The sequence below is a fragment of the Orcinus orca genome, chromosome 5 (assembly GCF_937001465.1).
Source record: "Orcinus orca chromosome 5, mOrcOrc1.1, whole genome shotgun sequence".
Taxonomy (NCBI): domain Eukaryota; kingdom Metazoa; phylum Chordata; class Mammalia; order Artiodactyla; family Delphinidae; genus Orcinus; species Orcinus orca.
The window spans coordinates 146,300,589-146,318,065 of NC_064563.1; the positions used below are offsets into that span (position 1 = coordinate 146,300,589).

The window sequence follows — 17,477 nt, forward strand, 5'->3', positions numbered from 1 at the left end:
AATGTATACAAGTACTGAATCATTATGTTGTACACCTGGAACTAATACAATGTTATACGTCAACTATATCTCAATAAAAAATAAAATAAAAATTGTACGGAAAAGAGAAGAAAAAAGAAAATGCTACATATATATATATATACACATATATATATGTATATATATAATTCAGCCATAAAAAAGAAGTAAATCCTGCCACTGCACCATTGCAACAACATGGATGAACCTAGAGGGCATGATTCTGTGTGAACTAAGACAGGCAGAAAAAGATGAATGCTGTATAATCTTATTTATATGTGGAATAAAAAACCAAACTCATAGAAACAGCAGATTGGCAGTTGGCACGGACAGGGGTTGGAGTGGGGAATCGGGGGAAAATGGGTGAAGTGGTCAAAGGCTACAAACCTCCAGTTATAAGATGAATAAACACTGGGCATGTAATGTACAACATGGTGACCATAGTTAGGAATATTGGATTGCATGATGGAAATTTAATAGAGTAGATCTTAAAAGTTCTCACCACACTCACAAAAATTATACCTATGTGAGGCGAGGGGAGTGTTAACTAAACTTACTGTGGTAATAATTTGCAATATATACACTTGACCCTTGACCAACTCAGGGGTTAGGGACGCCAACCCCCTGTGCAGTCGAAATGCATGTACTGCTATCTCTGCCTCAAAGGGCAGGAAGCTGACGCAGTTTGTTCCGAATCAGGACTCAAACCCCAGTTCTTTTGATTCCGCATATTGTGATTGCTAATCGAACACAAACTTTTCCCTACACTTAGTTAATGTAAAGACCTGTAAAAGGAAAATACAGGTACTATATTTATTGAAAAAAATACAGGTATAAGTGGACCCATGCAGTTCAAAGCCTGTTGTTCAAAGGTCAACTGTACATACGTCAAATCATCACATTATTCACCTTAAACTTACACAATGTTTTGTCAATTATATCTCAATAAAGCTTAACCATTTTTTCCATTAAAAAAATAAAGTCACTCATAATCTCCCATTTGGTGTGGTTTTGACATATGTTATGGGTTGAATTGTGTTTCCCCCAGATATACTGAAGACATGTGGAAGCCCTAAGCCCCAGGACCTCAGGACATGACCCTATTTGGAGAGAGGGTCTTTACAGAGGTAGCCAAGTTATAATGAGGCCATCAGGGTGGGCCCTAATCCAGTACGACTGGTGTCCTTATAATGGGGGAAATTTAGATACACAGACATGCACAGAAGGAAGACTCAGTGAAGACACATGAGGAGTGCGCCTTGTGGAGACAGAGGCAGAGACTGGACTGATGCAGCAGAAACCCAGGGACAGCAGGGACTGCTGGCCACCACAGCTAGGAAGAGGCAAGGAAAGATTCCACCCAGGATCTCAGGGGGTGCGTGGCCCTGCTGACACCTTGAGTTAGGACTCCAACCTCCAGGAAAAACTGTGAGACAATAAATTTCTGTTGTTTTAAGCCACCCAGTTTGTGGTCCTTTGTTACAGCAGGCCCTGCAGGCTACTACGACACGTGTTTTCATCTTGAGGACACTAGTATTATAACAACTAAGTTCTTAGTGGCAGCACTCAGCTTCTCGCTTAGTTGGTAGCGACCTTTGTCCATCAGACGCTTGGAAAGTCTCCGGTAACAGCCACTTGGTGAGGCGGGAGAAACGTGAAAGCAGATCTTCCAAGCTGGATGCAACTTTTATCCCTGTTGGTCCATCGGGAATGAGTTAGAGCATGCTTAGATATGCAGGATTCACATACACAGGACCTTGCTGGATAATCCTAGTCATCACGTCAGTGTACAAGAAGACAGCCTTTCTAGTAGCATCGTTGGAATCTACACCCTTTCCATGAAACAGTGGGCATCTAAAACGATCATATCAGGACTTCCCTGGTGGTCCAGTGGTTAAGACTCTGTGCTTCCACTGCAGGGGGCACGGGTTGGATCCCTGATTCGGGAACTAAGATCCCACGTGATTCACGGCATGGTCAAAAAGTAAAAAAAGAAGAGAGAAAAGAAAACAATCTTATAACTTTGAAGCACCAAATGAAACAAAGCATTTGTGGGGTTTTTTAACTCATCAAAATGCATTATGAAATATTTCTTACAAATCAAAACCATGCATATAAGAGAGCAAACACTCATGTACCCCCAATATACCTTAAGAACTAACCATTACAAATAGAACTGAAGCCCCAAGGCTCCCTTCCATGTAGGCCTCACTCCAGTCTCCCAAATCCCCTCCAGAGGTAGCCCCTATCTGATTCTTTTGGGTGGCTTGTCCCTCTTGTTAATAAGTAGGAAACACTTTATGTATGTTGGATACCAATTCCTCACGAGTTAAATGATTTCCCGGTTTGTGGCTTGCCATTTCACTTTTTATAGTATCTTTTGCTAGAGAGAAATTTTAATTTTAGGGCTTGGCATGTCCTGGACCATGGGAGGTATGTGTATGTTTTAACCCCAGACTCAAGAGAGAATAGGCCTTGAGATATGTATCCCCACCTGAGATAGACACATTTCCTGTGGACTTTCTTTGCAGATTTTTTTGCTAGCGGGTGGCTTTGCCCAGGTTCACCCTGTCACTGAGGGGAGTTCTGCAAGGGCTTCCTCTGATGCTCTCCAGCCCACTCCCAAGTGTCCTCAGGGCCAAAGTCTTGTCTCCTCTTCTGATGTCAGTTAAACCAATGCTTTGGCTTTACTGAGATCAGCAAATGCTCCCAGGGCAGTGCTGGCTTCTTGTCGTTTCTGGCTTCTGTGTTTTGGCCCCTGGAGACACACACTTCCTGTGGTCCAGGACACTCCAGACTGTGAAAAACATGATCACACTAGACCAAGACAACCAGCACTAAGAAGGGTATGGCAAAACCCAAACCCACTAGGGAGGAACGCACATTCAACCCGGAACTTGGGAATTCCCACAGAGAAGAGCCCAGAAACACGAGCTCCCAGTACATCAGTGCCCGGCAGTCATGAATAGGAGCCAGCAGAGACCACGGAAAGCAGAACTGGCGTGAGAACGGAACTGGTCGTTTGAAATTATGCTTGTAATACTGTACCCAGCATTGCTACATGTTTTGTAACCCGAGGGTTCTTCATTACGTCTCGTGGCCACATACTACCAGAAATAGAAGTCATTACATATGTTTTAAAACACAGTTTTAGGTACATCCAGTATAACTTCAACTTTATTTTCGTATTTTTTCTTTATGTAAAAGCTTTTAAATTTACTTTTCCTGTTTGCTGAGCAATCTGCTTTTTTATTCGATTATTAAAAAGAAAATTATCTTACTAACTTAGGCATACTATGTATGGTCATTCTAAACAATAGTTTTAAACTACACTGTTATCATATACACACTACTATACATAAAATAAACAACAAGGACCTACTGTATAGCACAGGGAACTATACTCAATATTTTGTAATAATCTATATGGGAAAAGACTCTGAAAAAATATATATATATATAACTGAATCACTTTGCTATACCCCTGAAACTAACACAACATTGTAAATCAACTGTACTTCAATAAAAATAAATTTAGAAACTACACTGTTACTGAAAGCTTTGTTTTAAAAAAATCTTAATTTAAGACGTAATTAAATCATACTTATTTACATAGGATAATGCCATAATACATTTCCTTTGGGGCTTACAATGTATGTACATATTAGCCCAGGATGCAGAGTGAGGTCATGCGTATGGAAGGTGTGATAGCTGAGTATGTTAATTTTCCTCTTTGGCCCAAACACCTTTGAGTTCAGGACACCCATCACTGGGTCCAAGTGATGCCCAAGTGATCCAGTTATCTTAAAAAGAAGTTTAATTCACCCTTGGTTGGGTGGGTGGTGGATTCCTAATAGTTTAGACAGAATTTTATGTGATTCCTTAAGGAATGTAGACAAACACAAGTTTTTGAGGTTTTGCCTAAAAACGCTGGATCATCACTTGCTAGAACCTCAGGCACAGGTGACGGTGCCCGCAGAACGACTAGGGCAGAGAATTAACCACTGACGAACAACCCCCGCTGGCAGCAAAATCTCGCCTACACTTTCCCAGCTGGCTGTGAAATAAGATGTAATCTCCTCTCCACAAATACCTGTGAGACCACCGGCCCTTTCTCTGGCCCCTGCTTGGTTTTTCTATTTCCTGTTTGCCTCTTGTTGCTTCTGTTCCTTCTGGCCAAATGTCGTGTAGGCCTGCTTAACCTCCCCACCTGGCTGCAGCAGCGTCCAAGGAGGTCCTGCTCCCCCCAGGCTTAGGTGCTGGTGCCAACTACAAATTGTCCCTTGCCATCTGCCTCTACAAAGATGAGGTCATCCTCCACTGCAGCCGCTCACCTTCTACACCCCCTGAAAGGAGCTCAGGGTGGAGATCAGCAATGAGGCCCTCTGTGCTCTGGGAGAAACTGGCAGAACAGGCCCTCGGATAGTTAGAGATTTGCAGCAGATGTTATGAGCCGAATATCTAGAAAAGCGCTAAAATCACTCACGGTGACATCTGTTCCTCCTGATTAGCAGGATCTGAGGGTGCAGTTTTCCACCCTCTGATCTCAAAAGGTCATTCGTCCGACACCTGGCACGGGCCCAGTTTTAGGGTTGGTGATCCCAACCAGTCTTAGCCGGCTTGAACTGGACAGGAGCCCACCCCAAGTTCCTGAAAAACGGCGCGGCGGCCTGGGCGCTGGGTCACCGAAGTGGTCGTTGAAAAACCACTAAAGTTCTTGAAAAACCACTAAAGCCTCCATTACTACAGTGACCCATAGGTCAGAGGTGTTATCTATAGGCGTGACTAAGGAGTCAGAAGTAATTAAGGTAAGCTTGGTCAGTGAAGGCACGTTAGAAGCAGAGTTTTTAGCGAGCTGTTCCTTTAGCTGCTGTTCTGTCAGACAAGCTCAGGTATTTCTGTTAGTCACCAGTTTCTGTTAATCCTATGGGGATGCTTTTTTTTAACCCTATGGGGCACGGTTTCACGGGTTATCTGTTTTACCCATTTATCTGGCACTTGTATGAGTCTCCAGCCTTAGCCACGGTGGGGGGCCTCTCCCGGGTGGAGTTGAGGTGTGGGTATGCTCCTCTTGGTTGGAATGCTTCCCGGCACCGGGCATGGGCAGGAGCGGGGATTGAAGGCACGATCAATGGGGGAGAAGGAAGCCAATAACTAACCACACCTACTCCATGTCTATGCCTAACTTGGGGGGAGTCTGCACCGCAAGTTATAAACACTCAAGTAAACTAAAGCTTGCACTTCTGATCTGTTTGGCTACGGGACTAGTGCGGTCACAGGCCAAAAGAGCGTCCACGGTCCCACCTGAGGCTGCCCTGCAGGGTGACCACAGGTGACCACTCCGGACGGAGTACAGGAAATGGCACCCACAATAATCCCTTCGGTGACCCAGCGCCCAGGCCGCCGCACCGCCCGGGTCCGCGGGCCCCAACCGCCAGTGATTGGTGGCTCTTCCCGGGGGCGTGGCCTCGAGGCGCAGCGCGGGGAACCTGGAGGCCGCCAGGATGCGCGCGCAGGACCTCGGCGGTGGTGCGCGCGCAGCAGCCGGAGCCCCGCCCCGCCCCGTCCCTGCCTGTGATTGGCGCCTTCATCCTAGGGGGCGGGCCCTCAGGTGGCAGAGGGCGCGCTGCGGCCGTGTCTGTTAGGTGTGACCTTTTTCCGCCCGGCTTGTTCCCCGGCCCGCGCTCCCGTCATGGCCATGGCGGCCTCGTTTCTGCTGCGGCAAGGACTAGCCGGGGGGCTGAAGGTAAAGGGGGGCCGGACCGGGCCGGCGCCCGGGAGCCCGTGGAGGGCGGGGCGAGGACCGCGGCCCTGACGGTCACCTCCAGCCGTCCGGGGACGCCGCTGACCCCACTTCCTGGGCCGAAGAGAGGACGTCTGGTCGGGGGCCGGGCCCGGGGAGCGGCGAGGGTCCCGGCGACCCCGGCCACCGCTCCCTCTGGTCCTGGATCACCGGGAACCTCCGGTGTGCGGTCCAGGCCTCCGACAGACGTGGGGGCCGCTGGTGCCCCGCGCCGAGCCCTGTCCGAACCCTTGAGGACAGTGTCTCTACTGCTTATTTAACCCGCGAGGAAATAAGGGCACTTTCAGGCACCTGGTTGACCCGGTAACTTACGAGGCAGCCATGTGAAGCCAGCTTAGGTTACCTCATCTGTGAAAAAAAAGGAAGAAAGAAGGGCTTTCTCCATATAGGAAAAGCAAAGTCCCCTTCACTATCTTTACAATTAAAAGGGGCTCTTATTACAAAAGCAAGAACTATTCGTGGCAAAATAAAGTACAGATGGTTGGAGGGGAGATCTGTTGTCAGAGAGGCCACTATTTACCTCTGCATATCTAGTCCCAGTTCATTTCGGTTTTTGCTTTCATGTATACATATACACACGTGCTGACGTCATAACCATAAGAAGCAAATGTTTCACTCTCATACATGGGCTGTAGGCACCTCTCTTCTGTGTCCAGCATCTGGAACAGTGCCCGGCACATAGCAGGCCTTAGTAGATGTATGCTGAGTGAATTAACGCTCTGTAAAATGCTTTCCACTTATGATATATGGTAGGCAGTTTTGAAGCAACTATTATTCATGTACATTATTTTTCATGGCTAGATAGTGCTTCTACTTTATATTCTAAGTACAGGAAAACATTTTATGAAAAGAATCAGTATTTTGTAGGTTGATAGGTAATTGGAGAGTACAAAACAGCACAGTCAGGAGAAAGTCTGGTTGGAGAAATACCCAAATGTTAATAGTGACTGTCCTTGAACTCAGGTGTTTTTTTCTTGCAGCTTTTTTAGTATTTTCCCAAATTTCCATAATACACATAGATTAAGAGAATTGTAATAACTGTTAGAAATATGCCATATGTATGCAAAACATTTATATGTCATAATAATACGTAGTATTCGTGTCGTAATAGCTGTTAAAAACGGTATTACTCTAAAATATTCGTATTTGTGCCATTCTTTTGTCAGACTGTGCTCCTAGAAGCAGGAGTGTTTCGAGGACTTGCTTCTACAGTTTCTCTCTCTGCAGAATCAGGAAAGAATGAAAAGGGATTGCCACCGAATCCCAAGAAGCAAAGTCCACCAAAAAGTAAGATTTTAGTGGTCGTTTTAAGGGAGACAGAATACAGAGTAAATCAGTCAGCTTCCCAAGCAGGAAAAGGAGTTTACTAGCTACATAATTGGACTCTTTGTTTCTAGCAGTGTCCAGGTTATAATCAGACATAGGATCTGTAACAGGCTTTAGACCAAACACATCAGTAACATAACAGTTAACTCTGTTAAGGCTGAACTCAACGATTAGCCCTGAACTGTTCTCTCTGTATTTTCTAATTGCCGTACTCCACGGATAGCAATGGGCTGCAGAGTATGCAGGCTCTGTGGCATTTAGGTGGCCCTAATACCGATCCCATACTCCCGTGAAGTAGCTGTGAACCCCTCCTTTTTTTTCTTCCCTGATTGTGACTTTTCAGTGTCTCTGGGACTTATCCGTAGTCTCCCAGGCTTTGCTTGGTCATAGCCCAGGATTGCAGGCATCCTTTTACGACTGTGGAGAGAGAGTTAGGAGTAGGTACCGTCTTCCATTATGACTCTGGTGAAGCATGATTCTAATCTGCTTCCAGCTCTGTCCACAGTCATTTTGACTTTTATCACCAGTTTTGACTTTTTCCCCTGAACCCAATGTCGTATATCCTCATAGGAGGAGAGCAGGAAATGCAGCAGTGTAAACCTGATTATAATCCAGGTCCACCACGTTTAGTCTTAACTGATGAAACCCTAGTTAACTCTTAATGCATGCATATGATATATACAGTCTCTTTATAAAGCTTTGACTGTGTGGGGTTTAGAAGGATAATTGGAGTTTGTCTTGTTTTCATCAGAATATCATTTACTCAGTTTGAATGCTTGAAAAGAGTGTAGACACTTTTGTCCCCCTTCATCTGCCCACGGAGACATGGGCAGCCTATAAAACGTCTGCGCGCTGTTGAGAGAGCCAGCCACCCACTGCCTTTCACACGCCATCCATCCACGCTGAGCAGGTGTACCCTCCCTGTGGTGTCTACGCGCTCCCGTCCGAATTCAGCAGGAGCGTTGTTTTCTGTCCTGTACCTGCTGTGTTTTTAAAGCCAGAATTCCATTTTCATTTTCATCTGTACGTTTCTAAACAGGTATCTTAAACATAAGGACTCTTCTTTTTTCCAAAGATCCCCCTTTTTACAAACATGCTTCTGCCTATGAGTAGAAATGGAATACTTCATCCTGTGGCGGTTTGGGGTACAGTTACGAGAAGGGAACACGGAGCTGGGAGTTGGCCTCGGGCTCATGTAGCTTCTGCCTCTGGGCGTGGCGGGCCCTGCCGCCCTCGGAGTTCCTCCGTGCTCAGCGGGATCAGCATGCCAGTCTGGGCCTGGTCGATGTGAGACTGATGACCGGCGTGTCATGTGTATGTGCTGTCAGGTGGGAGGACAGTTTTTAGAGCTACACCGTCTTTAATGCACATTATGTTTGTATCTCAGAATTTAAAAAATAATTACAGTCCCTCCATGAAGAAAAAGAAATGATGCTTCTAAGTCAACATGTGCAGGCCTCAGTATTTCTCCCGAAGTGTCAGTGATTGGTGAGTGTAAGATACAGAAATGCTTTGGCCCGTCAGTGGCACATTGCCACTGTGGGTGGTTTTGGAAGCTCGAGGGAAAGTTCCCTGCGTGCAGACCGGGCCCTGAGCGCTCACCCTTGGGTTCACATCTAGTCCGGGGATCTGCATCTGGGGTGAACACGCTCTCCATTGTTCCACCTGGGGCGCAGCTCATCGTAGCCAACGATTCCTTCCTGAGGGGAGCTGCCAGCATGGCGAGCACAGACATCAGAATCCGGGTCTCCAAGTGGGTGCCTCCCCTGCACAGCTGCCTGGCTTGCCAGCTTTGATGTTCTGGTGAATTCCATCACTAGGCTGAATTTTGCAATAATCAGTAATAAACCATTGACAGGATAACTCCTATGTGGCTTTCTAAAGACTCTGTCAGGAAGCCAAAGTTCATTATCTGCTTCAAGCCCCTGTTCCAGTTTGAGAAATGAGGAATCTCCGGAAATAGGGATTTGATGTATTTAATTCTAACCAGTGTTGCTAGGCACTGTTTTAAGCACTCCGTATCTCCCCTCCACACCCTGTGAGAAGGTACCATTAGTATCCCTGGGTTATAGATGAGAAAGTGGGCGGGGGACTCCTGAGCTGCCCAAGGTCACACAGATGTCGGTAGTAGAGCCCAGTCTGAGCCCAGGCAGGAAGCCCCACAGCCCATATTTATAAGCAATGTGCTGTCTTGCCTCTGAAAAAGGTCTCGGTTCTCGCATGTTCATTAAAGCCAAAACCAAAAAAAACAAAACAAAACTTTTTTTAATAGTAAAAAACATGTAAAAAGAGGTTTTAGTTACCATACAGAATTTGAATAACTATTCTTTCACATCTTGTTGAAATGCACCTTTGTTTCTGAATGTGCTTTGTTTCTGAAATTAGTTTTGTGACCCACTGACAAGATGTGGCGGTATTGTAAGGCTGCTGACCTGTTTCAAACACCAAAGGCATTTTTCCTTTCAGTAGGGGACTACTAAAACGTTGAAGGTCATGCCCTCCCTTGCTTTTCAATGAGCAGGAAAGAAATTCAGTAAATTCAAATTGAGAGGAGATAGAGAAGCAATAAGAGAACTCCTGTCTCTGCGCTGTCACTAGTGTTCGTAGACCTTTATTTACGTGGGTTGTGATGGTCTCTGAGGGTTCGAAACCGTCCCTGAAAGCCCCCCTCTTGTGCTGGGAGGGGTGTCTCCATGGCTAGTCTTATTTAAGTAGCTTTGTGTTTTCGTATATTTATCTTTCAAGGAAAGTCACACTGAAACTAAAACGTTTTCAGAGTATGCAGGCATCCCGCCTCTAGACACGCAAGAGGTTTCATGAAAACAAACAGGTAAAGTCATACTTATATTCAAAGTGAGAGCCATTGTTCCTGTACCCAATGGTTGTGTCTCCAGGTGACATCCTGCACTGTGAATGCAGGTGTGGTGTCCACACTGGCACTTTGGCACAGGGGTCACTGGTGGCAGCTACAGATCGTTGTGGCAGGCTTCCTGCTGAGTCACAGAGGACGCTGGGCCTGTGCTGCAGCAGGTCAGAGGTTGGCTCTTAATAAAAAGCAAATATGCTACTGAGGCTTATTCTATTAGCCTTTCCATGGAATTGTCCCAATAACTAAGCCTGAATAAAAGATATTTTAAAACATTAATATTCTTATTAACATTATCTGTTAATGTTAATAAGAGCATTAATGTTCTTATAACATTAAATAAGACAGAAGTTTCCTTTTTCAAACAAAATAAACTATATCATTTGAAGTTTTCTTCCTGTTTTCAATAGGTGATTAACGTTTTAATAACTTATTTACATTTTTAAAAATCTCCACAATAAATTTTAGAAGATTGAGGCATAATAATTAGATAGCAGCCTATCTAAAATAAGCTTTATTTTAAGTTAATTTTTCACACTGGAAAATTCATGCTCAGCGTAAAAGTGTATTAATGATACAGGTGAGCAGGCTAGCAGGGTTTGTAGACCAGCCTGTGTTACCCATTGCTTATAGGAATTTCTGGGCTATATCAGGTATGGTTTAGAAAGACAGAGAGAGAGTTCAAGTGCATGTGCATGCCTTTGCCATGGTTTTATGTTTAACACGATCCTGGAGCTCTGTTCTGCTCCTGTAGTCAGAATGCAGATTCTGGGGTGGCGCACGGCCACAGAATCAGACAGGGCATGGCAGAGGGGGTGGTGGGGGTGGAGGTGACACGGTGATGGTTTTTTAAGCAGTGACCCACTGCTCCAGCTGTTCAGTCATATCCTCTTACACTGCCCATTAACCTCTCTCTGACCCATTTCTCATTATTTCTGGTTATTCCTCAGTTTTCTTTGACCATTTTCTATCATTCTGTTTTAGAGAGAGAGAGTTCCTGAGCTCAGAAAACAATTAGAAACTTTTTTGGATACCAGTAAGATGGTAAAGTTAGAAATACATTTTTTTCCACTTTAAAGAAGTAGTATACTCTTTAGTATAAAGTAGACTCCTAGACTTGAAAGTAAGGAATGCATTTAGAGTTTGCTCATCTGAAATATACTTTATAAAGTTTTGCTTTAGATTTGAAAAGTAATTTTAATTTATAAACACTTGTCCTGTATTTTTCTTCTAATCTGTATGGTTAAAAGAGATTTAGCACCTGAGAAAACTGAATGAAATGAGCTCTCATGAATGTACTGTGGCGGGCTTTCGTTTTCTTTTGTAACTGACTCTACAAAGTCTAAGACGTTTATATCAGCATCTTTTTGTAACAGCTTAAAACTCATTGTTTCCAATGATATATATGATACTAAATTATTTTAGACTTTTCTGGTCTTGTAATACTTTTCCTTGGCAGAGGAAATCCCCAAATGATAGGATTTTGCAGGACTTCCCATCGTCTCCAGCATCTTCACTTGAATCACATTACGCCCTCCATCTGATCTCCCACTCTTAGACTCATGCATATGCTCACCCCAGGCCACTGTCTCTACTTCTGCTTTGCTGTTTTGTTCAGAAAGTTCAAGTTCATACAATACGGGTAATTTTTTAAAATATTTGAGGTGCACCAATTTTTTTAGGGATTTAAGAAATGATACATTTCTAAAACTTCATTATCTGAAAATATCTTTATATTATAGTTTATCTTAAATTTAGATGAAAATAGTAGCTTAAAAAATTACCATCCAGAAGCTCTCCCTGCAAAAAATGGAGACAAGATTGTTACTTCTATTGGTAAAAATCCCATCTTAAAAAGTTTCAGCTACCAAGAAAAACATCTACGTTTTTTACTGTTCTCTGTCTTGTGTGGCTTGCCTTTCACTTAAGAATGGGTTTCGATGGAACAGTTCCTAAGATGATTATGTTGAAGATATTATCAATAACAAGGTGATATGTAATGAAATGTCTGTGGCCTTGGTGAATTTTCACTGTTTTACTAAATATTAAAAATAATCTTCCTCTTTATGCCATTTCCTAGATGTAGTGGAGCCAAAGGAGAGGGGCCAGCAGCTAGCCACCCCAACAGCAGATGAATTGTCTAAAAACGTACCTTCACCCACTTCTTCCCCACCAGTTGTGAAGCAAGGCAGGGTGCTAGCTGGCCCTAACCCCGATGCCAGCATGCCGCTTACAGACCAAGGGGTTCTGAAGTTTTTGCCAAGAAAGACTTTGGTAGAGTTTCCTCAGAAAGTTGCACCTCCATTCAGAAAACAGGGTTCTGATTCAGAAGGAACCCAGCAGGGCAGGAAAGGGACAGATGATTCATCTTCGTCTTCATCTTCGTCCAGCTCCTCTGATTCCGAGTCAGATGAGGAGGGTGACAGCTCAGAAGCGGGTCCTCAGGCAAAGAGCAAGCTCAGAGGAGGGTTTCCCGTAGCACAGGCCTCCCATTCCTCTGCAGGTGGGGCCCCCCAAATTGAAATATCTGCACAAGAGAAGAGTGTATCACAGCAGCCGCATCCGGACCTCGTCTCTGCACAGAGGACCCCCGGGGCAAAGAAGAAAGGGGCCTCCCGTCAACCATCAGAGGACAGAAAAGACCCCAAACCAAAAACCACAGCACCCAAGTCACACGCAGGTGGAAAGTTTATGGAGCAAGATGTAAAGGAAAAACAGTGGCAGGAAGTATCTACGTCCAATGAAATAGATAAGGAAAGCCAGAAGCCACTGGAAGTTAAAACCTTATCTGACCGTGCGAAATCAGGGTTATCCACGCGACCGCATGGCAGCCCAGCGCCCACTCAGTCTGCGGAAACCAGAGCAGGAAGACGGCTGCCAGCGACTCCTGAGACCACAGAAAGGCTTTTGGAAAAACAAGTACCAGAGCCTGATGGGGAGGTGGCTCTTTCCCTGTTCCAAAAGGAAAATCTAGAAAAGCAAGTAGCAGAAGGAATCTTGAAGGCTAAGGAAGAGATTTTGGAAGATCAGTTACCAGTGAAAAATTTGAAGCCAGTCCCTGTTCACAATAAAGACGTTTTTGATGAAAAGACAGCGGTACTAAAGCTTGAGGAAAAGGGCGGAATCATCGAAGACTCAGCAACTCAGATGGAAGGCCAGGACGGCACACAGGGTATACCTTGACTTGGGGCTGAGAGCTCTTGTCCTGTGGTGGTGGGTGAGACTGAAGAGCTGTGTGATCTGAAGAAGCCTTACGCTTGATCAGATTCTGCAATAGGAATATGGCCTATAGCACTGTCTCAGATAGGCTGAGGGATATATGTTAGTTATGGATAAAAATTCCTGAAACATTTGAAATTTATATCACAGTGGAAGAGTATGCCCTTGGCACTCTTGGACTGTCCCTTAACCAGTGTAACTTGTGAAAATAGGCAATTTAACGTCGTCACCCTTAACTTTTGAGGGTGTTTAAGTGTTCATTTCCTGAACCTGCAGAGCATGTCACTGAGTGGAGGGGGCGGCTGTCCTATTAAACTCCCACAGGTGAGGAGCGATAGTTCCAGCTGTACTGATGGTCTTCAGGTGAGCCAGACAGGCTGTGGCTTTCAGCATCTTTATGCCTAAGGGAAAATCGCATTTTAGGGAGTAAAGCCGTGACATGAAGGCAGCCATGAAATGCACGAGTCTAATTTACACTAGACAGTTCCTGCTCCTAAAAAGCGCAACGGGCTGCTTTTTCCATATTGAATTTTTATGAAGGGCTTTTTTGCTACCCTAAATTTTTTTTTTTTTTTTTTTTTTTTTGCGGTACGCGGGCCTCTCACTGCTGTGGCCTCTCCCGTTGCGGAGCACAGGCCCCAGACGCGCAGGCTCAGCGGCCACGGCTCATGGGCCCAGCCGCTCCGCGGCATGTGGGATCTTCCCAGACCGGGGCACGAACCCGTGTCCCCTGCATCGGCAGGCGGACTCTCAACCACTGCGCCACCAGGGAAGCCCTGCTACCCTAAATTTTTAAAGGGAAACTTTATTCCTATTATTTTACCATTTTCTTGCGCTTTGAACCTCATAAAATGCAGTGTGCTCTAGGTGGATCGTGGCGAAACTGTAGAGCAGGTCTCCTGTCTTAGGATCTGTGGCTCTTGAAAACGCATCACTGACAAACCCCGCTCCTTCCTGTTTGCTCTCTTCTTTTTAAAGCCCCCCCCCCTTGCCTAATTTACATTACCTGTAATTATACTTACGGGTTGCACTATGTTGACAGGATTGATGTTTTCTTCCCTCTCCATCTTCTCTTTCATAAATGTGCGAAGTACCAGCCCCTGCCAGACTTCTCCAGACGTCAAGAACCACTTTCGTGATGCTGCTGTTAGTCATTCTGCTGTAAATTTGTAAAACCTTCAGGATGATAACAGAGAGTTGGGGGTTTTCAGACTGCAATCTTTTTGAAAACAATTTGCCCCTACTTTTTCATGGTTGTGTTATTTTTCCAGTATTGTCTTTGCCCTTCAGAGGCTAAAGACACTGCCCAGGAGTGCAGCTCACTTGCAGGGGCAGCGTCTACAGGGGGGCCGACTTCGTAGCTCTCCCAGCCCAGCTGCCTGGCTCCTGGCCCTCCGGCGGGATTGGTGTTGGACAAGCGTTCCCCAGACCCTCGTTCCCTCCAGTCAGCACCTTCCCCACCTGGGCTGTAAGAGTGCATCTGCTTGGGATGTCCCTATACCACATCGAAGATACTCTGCGTGTTGAGATTGGAAAGACAATCATTTATTTAAATAAGACATCATTTATTCTAATACAACCAAAAAAATGAAAACCAAAACTTTTGGTATGAATCCAAATAGTGGAAAACTGTAGTTATTTTTTGTACTGCATGAATAGGAGTGGCGAGAGTCCCGACGGCAGTGGTTTAGGGTCAGTAAGAACTTAACCAGGCTGAGCCGTCACCCCACGCCAGCTTCGCTGTGCCTGCATCGTGTCGCGTGTCATGTTGCAGGAGAGCCGGGCGTCTTGTGCTTCATCCACGCTCTTAGTTCTAAGATCACCAGTTGTGTAGGCGTGTGGATTTTAATTCTTCTTTCCACTTAGAGAAATAAGGCTAAGTATTTCTTAGTCTGTGAATCTAAAGTATACCAACAACTTCTTCAAAAAAAGTTAAACAACAGAAATTACACATCTCATTTCCAGTTCCCCTTAACTGTGTCATTATTATTATAACCACTGGGCTTTATCTAATTTTCTTGCGTTTAGAGACTTAAAAGGTTCACTTAGTTTCTGCTTTTAAATTTCTCTTCTGTGAATGGTTTATTTCTATTAGAGACATTTTTTAATAGATCTGCTTTTTTTCTGCATCTTTAAATGACCTGAAAGTCCCTCCATAACTGTTCTTGGCATTTTCAAGGCTAGAGGTATACAAAGTTAAGATGTTAAGGCACGTTGTAAAAGCTATTCCATTTCTTGCATTATTGAGGCTGTATGTTTTAGTATAAATTTTCAGCTAATTTCTTTATTTTGCTTTTGAAGACAGTGTTGCTTTATGGGCTTTTCTAAGTAGACAGTGCATTCAGGAAAGGTTCATGTAGAATGCTTGGTATGTGAGTGTGTGTGTGTGTGTGTGTGTGTGTGTGTGTGTGTGTGTGTGAGTGTGTGAGTGAGTGTGCGCTGACTCACTCAGAAGCTCCCTCCCTGCCGGAGGTCCTCACCTGCGCTGTGTTTCCCCCGCAGAGTCCCCGCTGGCCGCCACCCCCGCTGAGCCATTTGACAACACCACCTACAAGAACCTCCAGCATCATGACTACAGCACGTACACCTTCTTGGACCTAAACCTGGAGCTCTTGAAGTTCAGGATGCCTCAGCCCTCCTCAGGACGAGAGTCACCTCGCCACTGAGAGCTCAGTGTAAAGATTAACCTTTCGGTGTCTTTCTGCATTCTTGTGTGCGAAAATAAAATCTGCTCAGTGGTCAAGAGGCCTGGTGTGTAGGATTGCTTTCCCTTCCACACCTTTCATAGTGAGTTGTGAATTGGCAGCAGTCCTGCTGATGATTTATTCACCATGTGTTTAGATGCATCTATGTGCAGGGAATTTTTCTTTTTTTTTAATTAAAAATTTTTTTAATTAATTATTTATTTCTGGCTGTGTTGGGTCTTCGTTGCTGTGCGCAGGCTTTTCTCTAGTTGCGGCAAGCAGGGGCTACTCTTCGTTGCCCTGCCCAGGCCTCTCATTGCGGTGGCTTCTCTTGTTGCGGAGCACGGGCTCTAGAGCACGGGCTTCCGTAGTTGTGGCTCGTGGGCTCTAGAGCTCAGGCCCAGTAGTTGTGGCGCATGGGCTTAGTTACTCTGCGGCCTGTGGGATCTTCCTGGACCAGGGTTTGAACCTGTGTCGCCTGCACTGGGAGGCGGATTCTTAACCGCGGCGCCACCAGAGAAGTCCGGGAATTTTTCCTTAATTATAAAGTATGGGTCACTGGACAGATCCACACAATTAGAGAATTGCAGGTGCTTTCCCTCTGTGATTCTGCTGTGCTGGGCCCCTGGTCAGTTCAGCATTTTCTGGTTCACCAGCAAGGTGTTGATAAGGGCAGCAGGGCCTTCTGATTTGGTAGACCTAGTTCTTGATGAATTGGAAATAGGAGTTTTACACATTTTAACTACCTGCTGCGTTGCAAAGAAATTACTAAATCATGGCATTTTATTATCAGAAGGATGGGAATTCTTTTGCTCACTTGAATTAGGCATGGGATGTAAACTCGGGGAAGTTTCAAGCGGTGGCATTACAGACAGGTGAAGGTCGTATAGGGTCCAGCAGCAGCTGGGTTCCCAGGTGGCCTGGCAGACTGAGCTCATTTAGCCACAGAGGGTTTCTGGGTTGGCCGAATAACTCTGTCATTTGCGGGAACATTACCCAGGCTTGGGGACGTGCGCTGTGTGAGCAGGCTCCCGTGTGTCACTCGGTGCCTGCACCAGGCCCCTGTGAGGCCGGAATAAACAGTCCGCTCTGAGAAGTAACAAATCCAGATGAGGTGTTGCTGGGCTGAGAGACTGCACCCATCTGTTGGGGCCTCGCATCCCCCCCTGAAGCAGAATGTCCGTCTGCACACCGGGGACGTTTCCAGGTTTGCCTGTTCTCACACTTCCCTGATGTTTATGTGCCCAAACTCGTGGGCCTTATTTCATTTCAATTCTGGTTCTTGGCCTCTAGTCAATTTATAGCAAACAGTACAGGGTATTATAACTTCTGACTCACATTTCTGTAATCCTGCATTTCTTAAAATGAGTCCAAGTAAGGATACCAGGACCGAAAACATGGTGTTGAAAGCTAATATCGTGATCACATGTCTCAGACTTTGTTACCACCCTGGAGGCTTAGCAACTCTGCAAGATTCTTCTAATCACGTTTTTTATTATAATAGCACTAAAACCCCATTACCAAAAGAAAGAAAACGGGGTTTCCCTGGTGGCGCAGTGGT

The 17,477-nt window shown here is 45.2% G+C and overlaps 1 protein-coding gene and 1 long non-coding RNA gene across 4 annotated transcripts; one reads left to right on the forward strand and one right to left on the reverse strand.

Moving 5' to 3' along the window:
• Positions 1-276: 276 nt before the first annotated feature.
• On the reverse strand, positions 277-5,560 carry LOC117199297 (uncharacterized). Its single transcript, XR_004480506.2, has 2 exons — positions 4,505-5,560; positions 277-1,967 (listed from the first exon to the last, which is right to left on the reverse strand). It is a non-coding gene; the product is annotated as an uncharacterized LOC117199297 (long non-coding RNA).
• Positions 5,561-5,614: 54 nt separating this feature from the next.
• On the forward strand, positions 5,615-15,975 carry NDUFV3 (NADH:ubiquinone oxidoreductase subunit V3). 3 transcript variants are annotated; one of them, XM_033418399.2, is made up of 4 exons: positions 5,615-5,764; positions 6,988-7,108; positions 12,094-13,185; positions 15,735-15,975. In XM_033418399.2, the coding sequence occupies exons 1-4, from the start codon at positions 5,711-5,713 to the stop codon at positions 15,896-15,898; spliced, it is 1,431 nt and encodes a 476-aa protein (XP_033274290.1). In that variant the 5' UTR covers positions 5,615-5,710; the 3' UTR covers positions 15,899-15,975. The 3 variants fall into 3 exon arrangements, with proteins under 3 accessions (XP_033274290.1, XP_004264642.2, XP_049566357.1); XM_004264594.4 differs by lacking the exon at positions 12,094-13,185; XM_049710400.1 differs by lacking the exon at positions 6,988-7,108 and having other exon boundaries at positions 5,630-5,764.
• The last annotated feature ends 1,502 nt before the right edge of the window (positions 15,976-17,477 follow it).

Coding starts and splice junctions, on each gene's coding strand:
- NDUFV3 (XM_033418399.2), top strand. CDS start 5,711: ATGGCCATGGCGGCCTCGTTTCTGCTGCGGCAAGGACTAGCCGGGGGG. Junction 7,109..12,093: donor GAAGCAAAGTCCACCAAAAA/GTAAGATTTTAG, acceptor GCCATTTCCTAG/ATGTAGTGGAGCCAAAGGAG. Junction 13,186..15,734: donor AGGCCAGGACGGCACACAGG/GTATACCTTGAC, acceptor TTTCCCCCGCAG/AGTCCCCGCTGGCCGCCACC.